The 23,787-nt window shown below is 39.3% G+C and overlaps 1 protein-coding gene across 1 annotated transcript in view; it reads right to left on the bottom strand.

Moving 5' to 3' along the window:
* Nucleotides 1–13,660: 13,660 nt before the first annotated feature.
* C8H11orf65 (chromosome 8 C11orf65 homolog) overlaps nucleotides 13,661–23,787 on the bottom strand; it is a 71,240-nt gene continuing 61,113 nt past the window's right edge. The window contains exons 9-10 of the mRNA XM_046017378.1: nucleotides 16,246–16,301; nucleotides 13,661–14,021 (exon numbers count right to left, since the gene is read on the bottom strand). Coding sequence (XP_045873334.1) covers nucleotides 13,870–14,021; nucleotides 16,246–16,301 — 208 coding nt within the window. The 3' untranslated portion in view covers nucleotides 13,661–13,869. The remainder of the gene's footprint in view (nucleotides 14,022–16,245; nucleotides 16,302–23,787) is intronic.

The following is a 23,787-nucleotide window of genomic DNA, read 5'->3' as shown; positions in this document are numbered from 1 at the left end:
ACAAACTTCTCTTAATGCATCAAAAGTGGGACTTGTGGATCCTGTGGTAATGATATTTTTTTATCTTTTGAGGAACTATCATACTACTTTTCACAGCAGCGACACCATTTTACGTGCTTACCACCAGCCCACAAGGGTACCGATATCCACATCTTCATCAACGCCTCGTTTGTTTTGTTTTTATAGTAGCTCTCCTAATGGGTGTGGCTGACTCATTCTTACAAGTAATAGAAGTACTGTATACTTTATACAAATCCGATGAGTGCCATTGCAAGAACTAACAAGTTCTATGCAGGAATACAGGCACAAACCCTAACCCCCTACCCCTGGCCCCTAGCCCTAAGCCTAACCCCCGCAGAAGTCAGGGGTTTTATTATATGCAGAGGACTCAACTACAAATTACCAGGCACATACCCTAACACCTAACTCTAACCCCTAAATTTAACTCTAACACTAACCCTTACCCTCTGGAGAAGTCGCAACTGCAAAACACCGGGCACACACCCTGACTCTAACCCTAGACCTGAAGATAGTGGCTTCCTGAACATACAATACGAAGAGCTGAGGAGCAGCCTAGTTATCCCGGAGAAGAACCCCAACATTTAAGTATCGATAGTATTTCTTAAAATGGCTGGGAAGGTAGAGGTCAGAAGGACCAACTGAATATGTACTTAAGGAGTAGTTAGAGCCCCAAATCCCTCCTTGCCTCAGCTCAGTGGATGGCTGCTACGTTTATTCTCGTGCCAGCAGAAGTCTGGGATTTTATTCTCTGGAGAGATCTCTGAAATGCAGGATACCTAATCCCTCAACCCTACTCCTGACACCAAACATAACCCTAACCCTCAGGGGAGATTTCTAAACTGCAAAATACCAGGCACATACCCTAACTCTGACCCTACAGCTGAAAAAATAAGTTTTAGAAGCAAAGTATATTCTCCAACTCAACAATTTTGAAACCAGATTCTGAGTACTGTTGTTAGCCTTGCTAGTAGATTTTAATGTTAGCTTACTTGAAAACTACCCCCAAATGTTCCCTGGTGGTATACACAGTGTTTGAATATTCACTGCAGACTTAAAATCTTTGTAAATAATGCTGAGCTTAATATTTTTTAAAAGACTTACTTATTTTAGATAGAATGGAGAAACACGAGTGGGAAAGGGGTAGATGGAGAAGGGAGAGAGACTCTTAAGCAGACTCCATGCTGAGTGTGGAGCCTGATAACGTGGCTCGATCTCACAACCCTGATATGACCTCAGCTGAAATCAAGAGTCAGATAATTAACAGACTGAGCCACATAGCTGCCCCTAAACTTAGTATTTTTAAAATAACTTTTTTTTAGGTGTGCATGGTTATAAGAGTTGTAAATATTTGAAGAGAAAAATGGGTAATCGGTCAACTGGTTACAAATTTGTTTAAGGTCATTGTGGTATAAACCCAACATGGAAAGTGGATTTCATATGCCTCTCAAACATACTCATCACATGAAAAGAAACACAATGAAAATAACGCTGATGAATCAATGTCTTCTACTTCTAAGGAAGAAGTAACACCAGTGCTACTCAAATATTCCTGATATTAATAGGAGGCCATTTTATGAGGCCTGCATTACCCTTACATCAAAAATTACAAGTTACAAGGAAACTGAAGACCAATATCGTGAACATGATGCACATATTAGTAAATCAATTCCATCAATGAAAGAAAAAAAAAAAAAGACAGTACTTATGACCAAATCACATTATTCCAGAAATACCAGGGTGGCTTAATACTTGAAAACCAATGTTAATGAACTAACAAAGAAAAACCAGATGATCATGTCAATAGATGCAGAAAAAACGTGACAAAATTCAACATTTGTGATAATTCATCAAATTAGGAATAAAAAGAACGTTTTCAACTTGATAAAGGCCATCTATGGAAAACTCAACAGCTCGTGTCATACTTAACGGTGAAAGACTTAATGTTTTCCCCCTAAGAGGAGGAACAAGGCAAGGATGCCGCTCTTACTAGTTCTATTCAGTAATGTACTAGGGTTTGTACCCATGCAGTAGAGCGAAGAAAAAGAAAGAAAAGACAGTTTGAAAGGAAGTACAATTATCTTCTGTTTGCAGATGACATGATTATCTATGTAGAAAATCCTTAAGATTCTATATATTAAAAAGTCTAGAACTAGTGAGTTTAACAAGGTCACATGATAAAGGTCAATGTACAAAACATCAACAATATTTCTGTATACAAGTGTCAGTGTCCAGACTAGGCCCAAGATGGAGTCACTTATTCTACATCACACATCAGCAAACCAAAACATCCCAGTTTCTATGCTCAGCTCTCCCAGAAAAGGAATGCCTAGACCAACCAACTAGCACTTGTTTCCTCAGCCTAAGCTACTTAACCAAGGTCCAAGCCTTCCCTTTTCTCCATATATGAAAAGTAATCCTATTTTAACCAATTAAGTGCCCAGTGTAACTTCCTTGTTCCTGTTCACCTTGGTCTATGAAATCTCTTGCTTTGTAAGAAGCTCCTATCTATTTTCTAGACTGGATGCTTCCCAATTCATCAATTGCTAAATGAAAGTCAATTATATGAGGAAATAAAATATCTGTAAAATTTTCCTTTATCACCAGTAATGAATAGTTTGAAAAAGAAATTAAAAAATAATAATTAAAATTTAAAAATCATTATCATCAAACACATGAAATAGCTGGGCATAATTTTAATAAAATATGTGAAGTACCTGTATGCTGAAATTCATAAAACATTAATGAGAAAGCAAAGGCCTAAATCTATACAGAGAGATGTACTATGTTTATGGATTGGGAGAGTCAATATTAAGATAGCAATTCTCCCTGAATTGATACATGCATGGACCAATGCAATCCTATCAAAATGCAAGCAACTTTTTTTTTCTTTTTTCTTTTCTTTTGGAGCTTAAAATCTATGTAGAAATGCAAAGGAACTAAAAAGCCAAAACAATTTTAGAAAGGAAAAGAAAAAAAAAGATTGAAAGACTTAAAATAAAGCCATAGTAACAAATACAGGGTGGTATTGCCATAAAGATGAGACATACAGATTAACAGAGCAGGATAAGGAATCCAGGAACAGACCCTCATATATGACTAAGTGATTTTCAGCAAAGGCTCCAAGGTAATTTAATTGGGAAAGGATAGCATTTACCAAAAAAAAAAAAAAAAAAAAAAAAAAAACCACACACACACACAAAACTAAAAAAACATATCCATATGCAAACTATCTCCCCTCCCAAATTTCAAATCTTCTCTCCCACTACATACAAAAGATTTCACAGAGGAGACACTAAAGCACTGGCCATAAAAGAAAAACAATGGTAATCTGGACTTTATTAAAATGAAAACCTTTTTCTCCTTAAAAGACATTAGGAGAATGAAAACACCATAAATGCCTGCCAAGCCAGTATCAGATAAATGATTTGTTTTTAGGACATATTTTTTGAAACCTTTTAACCCAATAAGGAAATACACAATCTAATTTGAAATTGGCAAAAGACTTTAAAAGCTACCTTACCAAGAAAAACATCCAAATGGGAAATAAGCATATTAAAGAACCTCACATCTTAAGTCATTCAGGAAATGCAAAAACTAAAATCACAATGAGATGCCATTCAGTATACATGCACTAGAATACTTAAAACATCTGACAACACAAAGCAACAAAATATAAGTGGAACAACCCAAACTTGTTCATTGCTGATAGAAATACAAAATGGTACAGGCGCTTGCTTATTTATTTATTTATTTATTTATTTATTTGACAGAGAGAGATTGCAAGCAGGCAGCATGACCTGAGCCAAAGGCAGAGGCTTAACCCACGGAGCCACCCTGGCGCCCCAGAACAGGCACTTGACCTGGGTGGCTCCGTGGGTTAAAGCCTCTGCCTTCACCTCAGGTCATTGTCCCAGGGTCCTGGGGTCGAGCCCCTCATCGGGCTCTCTGCTCATCGGGGAGCCTGCTTCCCTCCTCTCTCTCTGCCTGCCTCTCTGCCTACTTGTGATCTCTGTCAAATAAATAAAATCTTTAAAAACAAACAAACAAACAAACAAACAGATTCTTGAGTTCTACAGGAGGGAGGATGGCCAAGTAGGAGGATCTGGACTCAACTCATCCCATACACACCAGGGTAACAACTATATGTATTGCAACTAACTCTGAAAATGACCCAAGGACTGGCAGAACAGGTTTACTAAAGCTAATCTTGGACAGAAGGCCACACCGAAAAAGGAAGGAGTGGTGGAGAAAAGGACGGGAACTACCCCCCAACTCCACCCCTCCACCCCAAGCTATTAACCAAAAACAGGAAGGACATTACAAGCAAGGAGAAGTGGGAGAATCAGACCCCACACTGGGCATCCCTGGCAATGAGAAAGATGAGAAAGATGAGTTCTCATGGTACCTGGCTTGAAAACCAGTGGAGCTTAACTCTGGTAAGTTTAAAGTGGATCTCAACTTCCCAAGTTTTAAATATCAGCAGGCTCCACCGTGGGAGAGTGTGAAGGCAACAAGAAACAGTCTTTACCCTTAAAGAGCCCACATCTAAATAACTCTGCCCAAGACACAGCACAGCAGCAGCAGTTTGAAAAGTGCCCAAGACATGCATGAAGGAGAACATGTACCAAAGGGGCAGGGATCTGTAAACTTCTCCAGGAACAAAAATGCTTATGGGTGTCATTTTTCTCTCCTTCCCCAGCCTAGGTAGCCAGAAGCTTGTAGGAGCCAACACTAACAGTCTCCACGTACCTGGCTTACAAAGTCTGCCCTGCTTCTGTGCTTCCCTGCAGACCCACCCCACCTTGTCTACCCAGAGCAGCTCTGGCTCCACCACACCCTGTGGGCAGCCCTGGCCGGGACCAGCATCACTCCAAAGCGACCCCTGCCCTGGACAGTAAAGCAGATAACCACACATACCAGTGTGCCCCTGTTACAGCAGTCTGGCTCCTTGGCCGGGTGTGAAGGGAGCAAGCCCTGACCTCCAGTGCACCTGCAGCTGTGACAGAAGCTAACTACAGACAGCAGTTAGCAGTTGGCTGACTGCTGTTTCCACACAGCAGTGAACCTCTGGGGATCACAGTTGGGCCCCCCAACAGCACTGGAAGCAAATGCTGCCCAGTGTACCCACAGCAAGCACAGTGGGTCATTGCAGCAGGCTGGGCTAGAGGCAACTGTGCTTCAGCCACAATGGGAAGGTGCATGCAGCCCACACACAGGGGACCCCCCTGAAGCACCTCATCCTGGTGACTCTAGGAGATTGTACTTTAGCGCACCACAAGACCTCTTCTACACAAGGTCACCCCCTCCAAGGTCAGAGGACATACCTGACACAGAAACAGAGTCAGACAAAATGAGGAGACAGAGGAACAGATCCCAAATGAAAAAACAAGACAGAATCTCAGTAGAGCAGCTCAATGAAACAGAGATAAGCAATATCTCTGATAAAGAATTCAAAGTAATGGGCGCCTGGGTGGCTCAGTGGGTTAAGCCGCTGCCTTCAGCTCAGGTCATGATCTCAGGATCCTGGGATCGAGTCCCACATCGGGCTCTCTGCTCAGCGGAGAGCCTGCTTCCCTTCCTCTCTCTCTGCCTGCCTCTCTTGTGATTTCTCTCTGTCAAATAAATAAATAAAATCTTAAAAAAAAAAAAAAAAGAATTCAAAGTACTGGTCACACAGATATTTGTTGGACTTGAGAAGAGAGTGAATGAACTCAGTGAGAACTTCAACCAGGAAACAGTAAATATAAAAAAGAACCAGTCAGAGCTGAAGAATTTTTAAGAGAAATCAAAGATACACTAGAGGGAATTAGCAGTAGATTAGAGGATGCAGAAGAATAGATCAGCAATCTGGAAGACAAGGTAAAGGAAAGAAAACAAGCTGAGCAGCAAAAGAAAAAGGAATAATAAAAAAAGAGAATAGGTTAGGGGAATTCTGGACCTCATCAGGCATAATAACATTCACATTATAGGGATCCCAGAAGGAGAAATGAGCGAAGGGGACAAAAAGTTATTTGAAGAGATAATAGCTGAAAATTTTTCTAATAATTAGGGGAAGGAAACAGACATCCAGGTCCAGGAGGCACAGAGAGCCCCTAAAACAACCCAAGGAGGTCCACACCAGGACACGTAATAATTAAAATTGCAAAAAATAATGATAAAGAAACAATCTTGAAAGCAGCAAGAGAAAAAGAGAAGCGTTATCTACAACAGAACTCCCAAAAGGCTTGCTGCTGATTCTTCAGCAGACACTCCACAGGCCAGAAGCACGTGGCATGATATATTTGAAGTGCTGAAAGGAAAAGAACCTACAGCCAGGAATACCCTACCAAGTAAGGTTATCATTCAGAACCAAAGGAGAAATAATGAGTTTCCCCAAAAAACAAAGTAGAAATAAGTTCAGCAGAGAGAGTCAATTATCATATGGTTTCACTTATTTGTGGAGCATAACAAAGAACATGGAGGACATGGGGAGCTGGAGAGGAGAAGGGAGTTGAGGGAAACTGGAAGGGGAGATGAACCATGAGAGACTATGGACTCTGAAAAACAACCAGAGGGTTTTGAAGGGGTGGGGGGTGGGAGGTTGGGTTAGCCAGGTGGTGGGTATTGTGGTGAGTATTATGGAGGGCACGTATTGCATGGAGCACTGGGTGTGGTGCATAAACAATGAATTCTGTTATGCTGAAAAGAAATAAAAAATAATAATACACTATATGTTAATTTATTGAATTAAAATAAAATTTTTAAAAAGATCAAGTGTTAATATAAAAAAATAAGTTCATCACATTAAATTACCCTTATAAGAAATGTTAATAGGAATTCTCTACGTGGAAAGCAAAGGCTGTAACTAGAAGAAAATTATGAAAGGAAAAATGTTACAGGTAAAAACCAAACATACAGTAATGATAGATTGATCACTCATATAGCCAATATGGAGGCTGAAACATAAAAATAATAAAATCAATTCTGTCTACAAAAATTAGTCAAGGGATATAGAAAATAAAAACATGTAAACTATGGCTTCATAGACATAAAACATGGAGGAAGGAATAAAAATTGAGTGCTTTAACAGTGTGTTTGAACTTAAGTGACCATTAACTTAATATAGACTGCTATGCACAGAGGATGTTATATACAAAACTAACAGTAACCACAAATGAAAAAACTATAATAGATACACAAAAAATAAAGTTACCAAAGCATACACTAGAGAACCATCAAACCACATAGGAAGCAAGCAAAAGAACAAGAAACAGAGAACTACAAAAATAACCATAAAACAATCAACAAAATGCACTAAATGCACTGATAGATATTGATATATCTATCAATAATTACTTTAAATGTAGGGGCACTGGGTGGCTCAGTCAGCTAAGCATCTGCCTTTGGCTCAGGTCATGATCCCAAGGGCCTGGGACTGAGCCTCGTATTGGGCTCCCTGCTCAGCGGGGAGTCTGCTTCTCCCTCTGACTCTCTCCCTGCTTATATTCCCTCCCTCTCTATCAAATAAATAAATAAAGTCTTGGGGGGGGGGGGGGGAGAATGACTTTAAATGTAAATGGGCTAAATCCTCCAGTCAAAAGACACAGGGTGGCAGAATGGATAAAAAATAAGGTGCCCCCACCCCAAAATAAGACCTATCTATATACTGTCTATAAGACATCACTTCAAACCTCAAGATACATACAGACTGAAAGTAAAGGCATGGAAAAAGTTATTCTATGCAAATAGAAGTGGAACAAAAACTGGGTTAACAATACTTACACTAGAAAAGATAAATTTTAAAACAAAGACTTTAACAAGAGATAAAGAAGGGCATTACATAATGATAAAGGGATCAATCCAACGAGATCATAAAACAACTATAAATATCTATGTACCCAACACAGAAGCACCTAAATACATAAAGCAAATAGACAAAAAGAAACAGACAGTAATACTAGAGTACTTAAACACCCCACTAAATCAAGGAATAGATCATCCAGACAGAAAAATCAACAAAGGGGCGCCTAGGTGGCTCAGTGGGTTAAAGCCTCTGCCTTCGGCTCAGGTCATGATCTCGGGGTCCTGGGATTGAGGCCCGCATCGGGCTCTCTGCTCAGCAGGGAGCCTGCTTCCACCTCTCTCTCTCTCTCTGCCTGTCTCTCTGCCTACTTGTGATCTCTGCCTGTCAAATAAATAAATTAAAAAGAAAAGAAAAATCAACAAAGAAACAGTGGCTTTAAGTAACACATTAGACCAAATGGACCTAACAGACGTGTACAGAACATTCCATCCAAACACAGCACGATACACATTCTTTTCAAGTGCATATGAAACATTCTCTAACACAGATCACATTTTAGGCCACAGAACAAGTCTCAATAAATTTAAGAATATGAAATCTTATCAAACATCTTTTCTGACCATAGTGTAATGAAACTAGAAATCAATTACAAGAAAAAAAAAATTGGAAAAAATACGAAGACATGGGGGCTAAACAACATGCTACTCAACAACCAATGGGTCAAAAAAAAATCAAGAGGAAATAAAAAAAATACATGGACACAAATGAAAATGAAACCACAATAGTCCAAAAACCTTTGAGACAGAGCAAAAACAGTTCTAAGTGGGAAGTTTATAGTGATACAGGCATAACCCAAGAAACAAGAAAAATTATCAAGCAACCTAACCTTACACCTAAAGGAACTGAAAAAAGAATAAACTAAGCCCAAAGCTAGTAGAAGGAAAACAAAAAGATTAGAGTGAAAATAAATAAAATAGAGATTAAAAGAACAAGAGAGGGGCACCTGGGTGGCTCAGCTGGTTAAGCATCCAACTCTTGGTCATGAGATTGAGCCCAGTGTTGGACTCCACGCTCAGCATGGAGTCTGCTAGAGATTCTCTCCCTCCCTCACTGCCCCATCCTTGCATGCACCCGCACACACACACACACACACACACTCAAATAAATTTTTTAAATCTTTAAAAAAATAAAAGAATAGAAAGGATCAATGAAACTAAAAGCTGGCTCTGTGAAAAGATAAACAAAATTAACAAATCTCAGTGAGAACTCTAAAATGAAAAATGAAGGAGGAGAAATAACTGACACCACATCAAGAGAACATCAAGGAAAATTATACACCAACAAACTGGACAACCTAGAAGAAATGATTAAATTCTTAGAAACATACAACCTTCTGATCCAAATCAGAAAGAAACAGAAGAAAATCTGATCAAATCATTACCAGTAATTAAACTGAATCAGTAATCAAAAAATTCCCAACAAACAAAAGTCCTGGATTAGATGACTTCATAGGTGAATTCTACAAAACATTAAAGAAGAGTTAATACTTATTCTTCTCAAACTACTCCAAAAAAAGACAGAGACAGGAAAACTTCCAAATTCATTTTAGGAGGCTAGCGTTACCTTGATCCCCAAACCAGACAAAGACACTACAAACAAGAAAACTATAGGCCAGTATTTCTGATGAATGTGTAAGCAGAAATCCTCACCAGAACATTAGCAAACTGAATCCAACAAAACATTAAAAGATTCATTAACCAAAATCAAATAGTATTTGTTCCAGGGATACAAAGGTAGTTCGATATTCACAAAGCAATCAATGTGATACTTTAACAAGAGGAAAGACAAAAACCACATTATCCCCTGAAAAGATACAGGTAAAGCATTTGGCAAAATACAACCTCTTTCATGATAAAACTCTCAATGACACAGGTATGGTGGGAACATACCTTAAAAAGTTCTTATGATGAAAACCCCACAGCCAACATCATACTTGGTGAAAAACAGAACTTTTCTTCCAGGCTCAGGAAAAAGACAAGAATGTCCACTCTCACCACCTGCATTCAACATAGTACTGGGAAGTCCTAGCTGTAGCTAACCAGACAGGAAAAAGAAATAAAAGGCATCAAAACTGTGAGGAAGAAGTAAAACTATCACTATCTGTAGATGACATGAGACTACGTATAGAAAACCTGAAAGACTCCACCAAAAAACTATTAGAACTCATAAATGAATTCAGTAAACTTATAGGATACAAAATTAACATACAGAAATGTGTTGTGTTTCTATGCACTAATAACAAAGAACCAGAAAGAGAAATGAAGAAGTCAATCACATTCACAATTACACTAAATATAATAAAATACCTAGGAATAAACTCAAACTATACTCTGAAAACTGTTTGGTACTGAGGAAAGAAACTGAGAACACCACAAACAAACAGAAAGATACACCATGCTCACAGACTGTAAGAATTAACATTGTTAAAATGTCCATACTACCCAGAGCAATCTACAGATTTAACGCAACCCCTATCAACATACCAACAGCATCTTCCCACAAAACTAGAACAGATAATCCTAAAATTTGTATGGAACCCGAAAGACCCTGAACAGCCAAAGTAATCCTGAAAAAGAACTAAGCTGGACGTATCACAATCCCAGACTCCAAAGTATACTGCAAAGGTGCAGAAACCAGAACAGTATGGTAATGGCACAAAAACAAACTCACAGATCAATGAACAGGACAGACAGCTCAGAAATAAACCCAGGGTTATATGGACAATTAATTTATGACAAAGGAACTAAGAATATACAACAGGGAAAAGACAGTTTCTTCAATAAATGGTGCTGGAGAAACTACATGCTGGACATCTACCTGCAAAAGAGTGAAATGACTGCGTTTCTACACCATACACAAAAATAAGCTCAAATGGATTATAGACCTTTATGTGAGGCCTGAAACTATAATACTCCTAGAAGAAAACATAGGTACTCATCTCTTAGACATCAGCGTAAGCAATGTATTTATGGGTAGGTCTTCTCAGGCAAAGGAAACAAGAGCAGGAATTAACTACTGGGATTACAGCAAAATAAAAAGCACAGCAATGGAAACTACCAGCAGAACAAAAAGGCAAAGCTGCTGGCGGGAGAATATATGTGCAAATGGTATGATGAAGGATTAATACCCCAAATATACGAAGAATTTATACAACCTAACACCAAAAAACCCAAATAATCTGACTTTAAAATGGACACAAGACCTGAAAGACATTTTTCCAAAGACATACAGATGGCTAACATATAAAAAGATGTTCAACATTACTACTCATCGGGGAAATGTAAATCAAAACCACAATGAGGTACCACCTTGCATGCATCAGAGTGGCTAGGATCAAAAAGGTAAGAAATAATGGGTTGACAAGGATGTGGGGAAAAGGGAACTCTCGTGCATTAGTGGGAGTTTCAACTGGTACAGACACTGTAAGAAACAGTATGGAAGTTTCTCAAATAATTAAAAATAGAATTATATGATCCAGTAATTTCACTACTATTTGCTCAAAACAAAAACATTAATTTGAATAGATAGATGCACCTCTATTTTTAAAAAGATTTTATTTATTTGTTTGAGGGAGAGCACATGCAAATGCGAGAGCACAAGCAGGGGGAGCAACAGAGGCAGAGGGAGAGGGAGACCCTGCACTGAGCAGGGAGCCTGATGTGGGGCTTGGCTTCAGGACCCTGAGATAATGACGTGAGCTGAAGGCAGCTGCTTAACTGACTGAGCCACTCAGGTACCTAAGGTACCACTCCGGTACCCCTATGTTTATTGCAGCATTATCTCTAATAACAAAATGTGCTAAACAGACACATACTAATATTACTTGGGCATAAAAAAGACTGACTTTTGTGACAACATAGAAGGATGTTGAGAGTATTATGCTAAATGAAATAAATCAAAGACAAACACTATAGGATTTAATTTATATGAGGTATCCAAAAACTGTAAAACAAAAAAAATAAAAGTTTAAATACAGAGAACAAATGGGTGGTTGCCAGAGGACAGGTGAATGGGGGGTTGGTTAAAATACATGAAGAGGGGCGCGCCTGGGTGGCTCAGTGGGTTAAAGCCTCTGCCTTCGCCTCAGGTCATGATCCCAGGGTCCTGGGATCGAGCCCCACATCGGGCTCTCTGCTCAGCAGGGAGCCTGCTTCCTCCTCTCTCTCTGCCTGCCTCTCTGCTTACTTGTATCTCTGTCAAATAAATAAATAAAATCTTTTAAACAAACAAACAAAAAATACATGAAGGGGATTAAGGGGCACAGACTTCCAGTTATTAAATAACTCAAGGAGATGGAAAGTACAGCATAGGAAATAGTTAATGATCTCATAAAATAATGTTGTATGGTGACTATAGTTATCATAGTGAGTAATGGGCACAGAACTGTCAAATGAGTATCTTGGGTTCCTGAAACCAATATAACACTGTATGTCAATTATATGTCAGTAATACATTTCTAATTTTAAAATACATTCATATTTTACATTTTATTTTATATAAATATAAAAAAAGAGAAAAAACAGGTTCTTGTAAAATATAGTTTGCCTTAGCTATTCCCCTCCCAGGTATTTCCCAAGAGAAATGAAAATATTTGTACCCACAAAGATTCACACATGCATGTTCAAAGCAGCTTCATTCATAATGATCCCAAACCAGAAACAACCAAATGTTCCATCAACTGGTGAATCCCAAATTGTGGGATAGCCATACAATGGAACATTAGTCACTAAAAAAGGAATGAACTACGGATATAAGTGACAAGAAGCATCAATCTCAAAAGCATTATGCTAAATGAAAGAAGCGAACCAAAAAGACTGCCGATGGAATCGTTCCGTTTATATGACGTTCTAGCAAAGGAAGAACGGTAGTGATGCAAAGGAGATCAGTGCTTTCCAGGGGCTTAGGGTGGGGTGAGTGGACTGACTGCAAGGATGCACAATTTGGGAGTGATGGAAATGCTTTATGTCTTGAATGTTATATTTACATGAATTACACATTTGTCTAAACTCCAACTGAACACTCAATATGGGAAATTCTATCTCAAAAAATTATATCACAATAAATCTGATTTTTTTCCTTAAATATAGAATAGATCCTCTGAATGCTGGTTTTTGTTTTTGTTTCAGTACTCAAGGGTACAAGCCCCTAGTCAGTTGGATTACAGACAGATTTGTAAAGATGCAGTGTGGAAAGTGGGATGACGAGTAGTAGGAAAGGTTGCTTCTGGGAACATGGAGTAATTCAGACTTGGAGGGTGTGGGAGAAGCAGCAGGTACCTCCACTCCTTTACTTCTCTCCTGTGGAAGCTGAAAGACAGATTTTGCTTTTCTAGCTTCCTTAGCTAAGGGTGCCCCTGTGACCCAGTCTCATTTCAAGGATGCCTTAGGTGACAAGGGCTGGGGTTTCTGGTAGGGCTTTAGCTTTCCTGACAAAAGGAGAACTTATCACATTGTCCCACTCCATTTTTTTAAGTGGAAAAAGAGCTCTTCCTGACATGAATGCACAAATAAAGAATGCTTGAAGTAAAGAAGAAAATCAATCTGGGGGCACCTGGGTGGCTCAGTGGGTTAAAGCCTCTGCCTTCGGCTCAGGTCATGATCTCAGGGTCCTGGGATTGAGCCCCACATCGGGCTCTCTGCTCAGCAGGGAGCCTTCTTCCCCCTCTCTCTCTGTCTGCCTCTCTGCCTACTTGTGATCTCTCTCTCTCTGTGTGTGTGTCAAATAAAAAAGAAAAAAGAAAATCAATCTGAAGATTTTTTTGCACCTAAATGTATTTATTTAAGTGGGATTGTTAGAATACAAGGAGTAATTTCTACATTTTTCATGACCATTGGATTCAGTCTGATGTCCTATTTCTCTTCAGGCTTCCTTACTTAAACTGAGCTACACAGATTCTGTGCCCAAAAAATGCAAGTCATCCCGGACAGAATCAACTCTCTCTTGACTGTAACCAATAGAATCCGGGCTTGAAGGGCTATAGCTCAGAAAAGCAGAGTACTTCATTTTTATATTCCGTAAGTGGAATCAGGTGTTAGTCTAGTAGAATTTGACTTTTTATAAATATTTCCATCTAAATTATCTTCTGGTGTTCCCATTTTCTCCTCTGATATATCTGCATAGTCATATCTTTTTTTCCATGGTTGCTCAAGTGTGTAACCTAAAGAGAAATGACAAACGTTTAGAAGATGTCAGATATGACGAGGTATAGACTCATTCAACACGTCTCTATCTACCAGACCAGGTCCCCTCCACAGTCTTTCTCATCACTCTTAGAGCAGACACCTCTGTATCTTACTTAGCCAGAAATGTCTCATATTTCCCAGTTCATCTACTTCCGACACCATCGTTGTCCATCTCTACAACAGGCTCTGCAGGATCTGGGTGTGAGGTTTGATCTACTACGAGGTGGCATTATAATTTGGGGCAGGTTACTTAACCTCATCTGTAAAATGGGAATAGCAATGGCACATACGTAGCTCAAAATTTCTGAGAGAATTCAGTGGGAGGGTGCATGTAAAGAACCTAACAGGTGGACATTCAGCTGGTGCTCCGTAATTAACTATCAGCCAATAACTGAAGAGAAGCCTTTTCTCTCCCTAGAGCTAGAAGTTCCATATCTTCTCTGGATTTGATTTCCTTGCGCTTCTTGGAGAAAGGGCACACGGTCTCTCCTCTTCTCCCAGGCCAACAGCTTAAGTGTGTCACCTTCCACTGACTGCACTGACAGGACAAGTCCCCCCTACTTAAAATAATTTTCACTTGACTGTATGCTCCTTCCAATCGCCATGTTATAGCTTTCCCTCTTTTCACAGTAAACTCTTTTAACTCAGTATTTATATTCTCTGCTTCAATTTCTTATTTGTCATTCCTCTGTATTCTTTTATCTTCCACTGAGAACCTACCAGGTGCTACAGGTTGGGGATTCCTATCAAACAGACTAATCCCTGCTGTCAAGTGGAGGTAGTTACCAAAAACTGTTCTCTAGAAGGCCCTCGACTGATTAAACCCCTCAAGTGGAAACCACAGAGCATTTCCGAGGACCAGGCAAAGGCTGGTGATGCAGGCTGTGGGGGAGGGGCAGAGCAGGACAGGAGCGGGGTGGAAGGGCGAGCCAGGCCAGAAGGCCATGACAAGGGTACGACTGTATTCCAAGCACCGTGGGGAAGTATGAAACAGCAGAGGTGCTCGTCGTTAGCAGGGTGGTTTCTACAGTCATCCTGCCTCCGTTCAAATCCTCGCCCTCACAGGAACTGACTGTGTGACCTGAGCAAGTAACTTCGTATCTTGCTCATCTGTAAAATGAAACCTCGTCTCACGGAGCCGTTCTGAAAATTCAGTGAGTTCATCTTATAAAGCACTTGGAGCCAGCACTTCCACAGAGCCGCTGCCAAAGAAGAGTGTGTTAAATAAACATGTTCACTGTACCAACTGGCATGTGTGTGGGCAGCGCCCTGGGGGACTGATGGTCCGTTTGGAGGCCGCTGGTTGTGGCCGTGAGTTGGGAATAGGTAGCTTAAGATGAATGACAAGCTAACACTTACATTGCACGTACGTGCGCCAGGCACTATTCTAACTCTTCACACGTGTTATCTCTCATTACCTCGCAACAACCGATGAGCTAGGTACTGCTCTTCTTCTCATTTTACAGGTGAGGAAACTGAGTCAGTGATTTCCCCAGTACCACACAGACATCAAACGGCAGAACCAAAAATCGTAACCAGGCAGTCTGAATCAACATTCCACAATTGTAACCTACTGCCTCTCACTGATGATCGCAGGACAGAACCCATACACTCGGATTATACAACACCCACAATTAGGCTTGAGCTATGTTAGAATTCCTGATATTTCTAGGACATGAAGATATGCTTCCTCAACAGGCTATCACTTTCAGCTTCTCAGCACTGTGGACCACTGGCAGGACAAGTGGCATAGAACCTAAAAAATATCTCTAATGTTAAAAAAAAATTTTTTTTAAGTAGGCTCCATGCCCAACATGGGGCTTGAACTCATGACCTTCAGATCAAGAGTCACACGCTCTAACAACTGAGCCAGGCAGGCACCCCTATTTCTAACATTTTGAGGCATTTGTTTTGCCAAGTGAAGTCTGCTCATTAAAAATAATCACCATGAGAGAAGCAACTTTTCAAAAGGAGGATTCATTTTTTAAACCATTTTATCCAACCTAAATAAAATGGAAAATTCTCTTCTATTCCCAAATAATAAGCTTACATGTAAAGGTAAAAAGGACTTAGCAAATTCATCTCTGTCTATATACTGTGCAAGGTGCTGAGATGTAGGTGCTTAGAAATGTGTGTGGGGGGGATGTGTCATTCTGTTCACAAGAATTCCCCATAAAAGTATTGCTAAAAATCACCTACTTTTGAAGTTATCTGAAGAGTTGCTTGTAGCAATTTCCTTCCAGTTGGCAATATACCTAAGCACATTATATGGGCATTCATTAAATTAAATTGATGTATTAGTAATAAATTGATCTATTAGTACCTGTTAGACTACTTCTAAAATTTCACTTTCTCTATGAAATATTGGATTGATGGTGACAAATGCCCAGGTTCAAATGTTCCATCTCTAGCTACCTCCCATGTATGTAAGACAACCCCTAAAACAAGGTGTTGGAGGAGTAAAAATGCATCTACCATCTACCATAGTCATGCCCTCTGATCTCCCTCCAGCACAATCTTCTCATTCTATCCTGTTCCACTCCTGCAACGCCATGTCCTCAAACTAAGATCTCAGTTAACTTCTAAAAGTACCAAAAGAAAATTCTCTGGGAGGAAAAAAGTCAGGGCAAAAGAACAACAACAAAAAACTTTCTCCTTGGTTCTGGATTGTCAGACTTATGGTCTCTGTCATGTCAGCTGAAATCTAAAGGGTGTGCTTTATGATCTTACTAGAGTAATGGTGCTATCTTTGCCATGTCTGGTGAATATGAGAAATTAAATTAAAGTCAAGTACAATTTTGGGGCTGCCACCTCTCTTCCCTAAACAGAGACTGAATTAGGGAGACAAAGGCAGCCCAAGAAGAGGTAGATAGGGAAGGATAAGGCACAATGAGCTACAGAGATGAGGTAGAGCTTTAAAGAGGCAGGTTTCCTGTGACTTATCCTACTTCATCCCTTTTCCCAAGCCTCTGAAATCAGGTAAGGAGTTGGTTGCACCCAAAAAATCAAGTACGGAGGTGGTCCCAACAGTTGCTGACAAAGGGACCTGGCAGAGAAAAAAAATGAGAATTCTGAATCACGTAATTCAGAAAAGCGCTATGATTTTTTCATTTATTCCTTTTGAATTGTTTTTATACTTTTGTTGATTGTGTGTTTGTCTGTTTTGTTATAGGAAAGTATACATTATCCAACAGTAGTTAATTATAACAAAGCATTGTGTCTAAGTTGGCTCCTTCTTGTCACTACTACCTATTGCTGCTCCGAGAACTTTGTTGCCTGATCTTCACCAGGATGCTGCTGAGTCACTGCTGCATGAAAAAGATGCAGGAAAACAGCAGGCAGTGTAACCCCCTCCAGGATCTTTTAGTAGACAATTCAGTTGGACTTCATTTTAAATTTAGGCGAATTCTGTCTTCAGTGGTCACTCTCCTCAGAGGAGCACTATAAAGTGTTGGATGTCAATTATCCTGCTTCCTTGGATTTATATACCAAAAGGTTTTCATTCTTCTTTCAAGAAACCAAGATAGAGAACCTCCAATCTACTGTTTGCTATGACCTGACAGTCTCGGGCACGAACATATACTGTATTTAAGGCTGATCACTAACCCTGCTCTACCTGAGATTAGGATGTGAATTTATTTAGTTGCATAAAATTTTTTTCTCATAATGTACATATCAGCTGTAACCTGTTTGTAAGTTTTACAAACAGAAGCAGCAATCTAATGGGAGTATTACCATGCCGATCTGTCTTTCTCACTAAGATATTTTTGGAAATTTTTACCGAATAAAGTGTACGTGGAATCTATAGCGAACCCCTCGAAAGTAACAATTTAACACCTTAATGGCCCAGGAAAACTCCCTGACCAGGGAAGCCAAAAACCATGTCTTAGATATCAAAGGAGCAGCTTCAGATATAGAAACTACCCATAACACACAAAGGCAAAGAGCTCTCACCAACAGGATTCCAGAATATCAGAAGACTAAGATACCCACCAAGTGACCACTGAACAAGTTATGTCAAAATTCACTTGCAGTGTGAAAAATATGAAGACTCCGGAAAAGGAACAACCATCTTGATAGAGAATATGACCCTGAAACCCACCAGGATAAATGCCAGCAGCAGGCACGGTAGCCATCATGTGGGTGATTTAATCATGACAATACAAGGACTGTTTTACATTCTAAGTGCCTATAGCGACATAACTCTGGCTACTGCAGAAGGGCAACAGTACTCATCAGTAATCTTGAGTCCTACAGTTAAGCTGACTCTATCTATTCTTCAACGCAGTAACAATATTGTTCTCAGTCGACACTGTTGCAATCAGAAGATGCCCATGATGGTTTCCAGTGGAGTGTCCATCTGTCACACAAGGGGCTAGCACACAAGATTTCTGGGAAGAAATTGGTTTGTATCACTGAACATCAATGTTCAATGCATTTATGTCATTCTAATGGTCTGACTACTGAAAGGTGTCCACAGATTTCCACTACTAATTTTACTGAAGGGAAAAATGTCAGACGCTGAAATTCTTAACAAACAAGGTGTTATCAAGACAACTACAAATATCTAGATGACTATGAAGGTCAAACAGAGAGTACACTGTGGAGACCATAAATACACTGTGAAAATGGTGCTTGTACCTAACTCCTGCCATTAGTAGGGGAAGATGTTTGCAAGTTTGGTCTTCCCTGAGATAATAAGTAGCCTGAGTTCAGTAATGTTACTGAAATATTCCAAATAATCATGCTGGATTCCTTTGGAAATTTGTTGTCCAGGATTCCACAGAAAAAGTTAGAATAGATAAATACCACTAAAGTAAACAAACCACAAAGGAGAAAGCAAGAGAACAAGAACAGAAAAGAACTACAAAAACAACCAGAAAAAAATTAGCAAAATGGCAATAAATGCACACCTATCAATAATTATTTTAAATGTAAATCAGCTAAATACTCCAATCAAAAGATACAGGGTGACAGAACGGATAAAAAAAGAAGAACCATCTATATGCTGTTTATAAGAGATCACTTCAGGGGCGCCTGGGTGGCTCAGTGGTTTAAGCCTCTGCCTTCGGCTCAGGTCATGATCTCAGGGTCCAGGGATCGAGCCCCGCATCGGGCTCTCTGCTCAGTGGGGAGCCTGTTTCTCCCTCTCTCTGCCTGCCTCTCTGCCTACTTGTGGCCTCTCTCTCTGTCAAATAAATAAATAAAATATTAAAAAAATAAATAAAAATTTAAAAAGAGAGATCACTTCAAAATAAAGACACATACAGACTGCTGTAGAGGAAAAGCCAGAGTAGCAATATTTATATCAGACAAAACAGACTTTAAAACAAAGACAGTAGCCAGAGACAAAGAATGGCATTACATAATGATGAAGGGATCAATCCTACGGGAGGATATAACAATTGCAAATATCTCTGCACACAACAAAGAAGCATCTGGCAAATGTTAACAGATATTAAGGGAGAAACAGACATTTATACAATTATACTAGGGGATTTTAACACTGCGTCTGTGCCAATGGACAGATTACCCAGATAGAAAATCAATAAGAAAACGGTGGCTTTGAACAACATATTAGACCAGATGAATCTAACAGGTTTGTACAGAAAATTCCATCCAAACATAGCAGAACACATATTCAAGTGTACATGGAATATTCTCTAAGACAGATCACATTTTGGGCCAAAAAACCAGGCCAGAAAATAAATCTCAATAAATTTAAGAAGACTGAAATCATATCAAGCATCTTTTCTGATCACATCAGTATGCAACTAGAAATCAATGACCAAAAACCCCCACCAAAACAAACAAAAAAAATCACAAACACATGGAGGCTAAACAATACGCTACTTAATAACCAACAGGTCAACAAAGAAATCAAAGAAGAAATAAAAAAAATATGGAGATGGGGTGCCTGGGTGGTTCAGCCATTAGGCATTTGCCTTCGGCTCAGGTCATGATCCCAGGGTCCTGGGATCTAGCCCACATCAGACTCCCTGCTCAGCAGGAGGCCTGTTTCTCCTTCTCACACTCCTCCTGCTTGTGTTCCCTCTATCACTATCTCTCTTTCTGGATTTATTTCAAATAAATAAATAAAACCTTTTTAAAAATTACGTGGATATAAATGAAAATGATGCACAACAGTCCAGAATCAATGCAATGCAGCAAAAGCAGTTCTAAGAGGAAAGTTTGTAATAATACATACCAAACTCAAGAAACAAGAAAAATCTCATATAACCCAAACTTACACCTAAGGAACTAAAAAAAGAAAAAAATTAGTCCAAAGCTAGTAGAAGGAAAAAAAATAGGGATAAGAGAGGAAATAAATTACATAGAGACTAAAAGAACAATAGAAAGGATCCATAAAACCAAGAGGTGGCTCTTTGAAAAAATCAATAAAACTGATAAATCTTTAGCCAGTCTCATCAAGAAAAAAAGAGAATAATATTAGAAACGAAATTGGAGAAATTACAAGTGACACCACAGAAATACAAAAGATTATATACCAACAAATTGGACAACTGAGGAGAAATGAATAAATTCCTAGAAATACATGATCTTCTAAAACTGACGAAGAAATAGAAAAAATTGAACAGGTCAATCACTCTTAATGAAACTGAATCAGTATTCAAAAAAACCCCAACAAAAATCCAGGATCGGGGCGCCTGGGTGGCTCAGTGGGTTAAAGCCTCTGCCTTTGGCTCAGGTCATGATCCCAGGGTCCTGGGATCCAACCCGGCATCAGGCTCTCTGCTCAGCAGGGGGCCTGCTTCCCCCTCCTCTCTCTCTGCCCACCTCTCTGCCTACTTGTGATCTTTGTCTGTCAAATAAATAAATAAATTGTTTTAAAAATCCAGGATCAGATGGCTTCACAAGTGAATTCTACCAAACATTTAAACCACAAGATATCTAGAAATCAACATAACCAAAGAGGTAAAGGATCTGTACTCTGAAAACCATAGAACACCTGTGAGAGAAATTGAGGAAGACACAAAGAAATGGAAAAACATTCCATGCTCAGAGAAATTGAGGAAGACACAAAGAAATGGAAAAACATTCCATGCTCATGTATTGGAAGAACAAATATTGCTAAAATGTCTATGTTACCCAAAGCAATTAACCTGTTCAATGCAATTCCTATTAAAATACCATCAATAGGGGTGCCTGGGTGGCTCAGTGGGTTAAGCCTCTGCCTTTGGCTCAGGTCATGATCCCAGACTCCTGGGATCGAGCCCCACATTGGGCTCTCTGCTCAGCAGGGAGCCTGCTTTCCCCTCTCTCTCTGCCTGCCTCTGCCTACTTGTGATCTCTGTCAAATAAATAAATAAAATCCTTAAAAAATTACCATCAACATTTTTCATAGAGCTGGACAAACAATTCTAAAATTTGTATGGAACCAGAAAAGACCCTGAATAGATGAAGGAATGTTGAAAAAGAAAACCAAAACCGGTGGCATCACAAATTCAGATGTCAAGCTGTATTACAAAGCTTTCATCATCATGATAATATAGTGAGGGCACAAAAACAGACACATAGATCACTGAAATAGAACAGAGAACCCAGAAGTCGACCCTCAACTCTATGGTCAACTAATCTTCAACAAAGCAGGAAAGAACATCCGATGAAGAAAAGACATTCTCTTTAATGAACAGTATTGGGAAAACTGGACAGCCACATGCAGAAGAATGAAACTGGACCACTTTCTTACACCATACCAAAAACAGCTCAAAATGTATGAAACACCTAAATGTGAGACAGGAATCCATCGAAAGTGTAGAGGAGAACACAGGCAGCAATCTCTTTGACCTTAGCCAAAGCAACTTCTTGCTAGATGTGTCTCCAAAGATAAGAGAAACAAAAGCAAAATGACCTATTGGAACTTCAAGATAAAAAGCTTTGCACAGCAAAGGTTAACAGTCAACAAAACTAAAATGCAACCTATGGAAGATATTTGCAAATGGTGGAACAGATAAAGGGCTAGTATCCAAGATCTATAAAGAGCTTATCAAACTCCACACCCAAAAAAACAAAAAAATCCAGTCAAGAAATGGGCAGATGACATGAACAGACATTTTTCCAAAGACAACCCAAATGGCCAAGAGACACATGAAGAAATGCTCCATATCACTCCTCCTCAAGGAGCTACAAATAAAAACTACAATGAGATACCATCGCACACCAGTCAAAATGGCTAACAACTCAGGAAATGATAGATGTTGGCAAGGATGCGGAGAAAGGGGAAGGAACCCTCTTAAACTGTTGGTGATAAAGTAAACTGGTATAGCCACCCTGGAAAACAGCATGGAGATTTCTCAAAGTTACAAATAGAGCTGCCCTATGACCTAGCAATTGCACTATTGCACTACTAGGTATTTATCCAAAGGATACAACCATAGTGATTTGAAGGGGCACATGAACCCCAATGTTTATAGCAGTAATGTCCACGGTAGGCAAAATACGGAAAGAGCCCAGATGTCCACTGACATATGAATGGATAACAAAAATATAGTGTGTGTGACACACACACAGAGTCACACACAGGAATATTACTCAGCCATGAAAAAGAAAGAAATATTGCCACCTGCAATGACATGCATGGAACTAGAAGGTATTATTCCAAGCAAAGTCAGTCAGAGAAAGACAAATACCATATGATTTCACTCATATGTGGAATTTAAGAAAACAGATGAACACAGGGGAAGGGAAGGAAAAATAAGAGAAAAACAGAGAGGGAGACAAACCATAAGAGACTCTTAACATATGGAACAAACTGAGGGCTGCTGGAGGGGAGGTGGGTGGGGGGTTGGGGTGACTGGGTGATGGGCATGAAGGAGGGCACTTGAAGTAATGAGCACTGGGTGTTAAATGCAACTGATGAACTACTAAACTGTACCTCTGAAACTAATAATGCAGTGTATGTTAATTAAACTGAATTTAAATTAAAACATTTAAAAAGTAAAGAAAGAAGATTTAATACTGATTCTTCTCAAACTATTCCAAAAAACAGAAGAGAAAGGAAAGCTTCCAAATTCAATCCATTAGGTCAGCATCACACTGGTGCCAAAACCAGTCAGACACCACAGAAAAACAAAACAAAACAAAACAAAAACTATGGGCCAATTTATCTGATGACACAGATGCAAAAATCCTCAACAAAATATTAACACACTGAAGTCAATAATATTAAGAGGATCATCCACCACAATCGAGTGGATTTAGTCCAGGGATGCAAGGGTGGCTCAATATTTGCAAAACAATCAATGTGATACATCATGTTAACACTTAAGAAGGAGGAAAACCGTATGATCCTCTCGATAAATGGTAAAAATGCATTTGACAAAATATAATATTGTTCATGATTAAAAACTAAACAAAGTAGGTTTAGAGAGAACATACCTCAATATAATAAATCTTATATATGAAAAGCACATAGCTAACGATGGTGAAAACTGAGAGCTTTTCTTATAAAATCAGGAATAAAGTAATAATGTCCACTCTCACCACTTTTATTCAACACAGTACTGGAAGTCCTAGCCACAGCAATCAGACGAGAAATAAAAAGCATCTAAATTGGTAAGGAAAAAGTAAAACTGTCACTATTTGCAGTTGACACGATACTATATATAGAAAACCTGAAAGACTCCACCAAAAAGCCATCAGAACTCATAAATGAAGTGCCTGGGTGGCTTAGTCAGTTAGGCATCCGACTCTTTTTTTTCTTTTTCTTTTTAAGATTTA

This window comes from Meles meles, chromosome 8 (genome assembly GCF_922984935.1).
Source record: "Meles meles chromosome 8, mMelMel3.1 paternal haplotype, whole genome shotgun sequence".
NCBI classification, from domain to species: domain Eukaryota; kingdom Metazoa; phylum Chordata; class Mammalia; order Carnivora; family Mustelidae; genus Meles; species Meles meles.
Note: the sequence above shows the minus strand (reverse complement) of the source record. Positions and strands in the feature narration are given on the sequence as shown.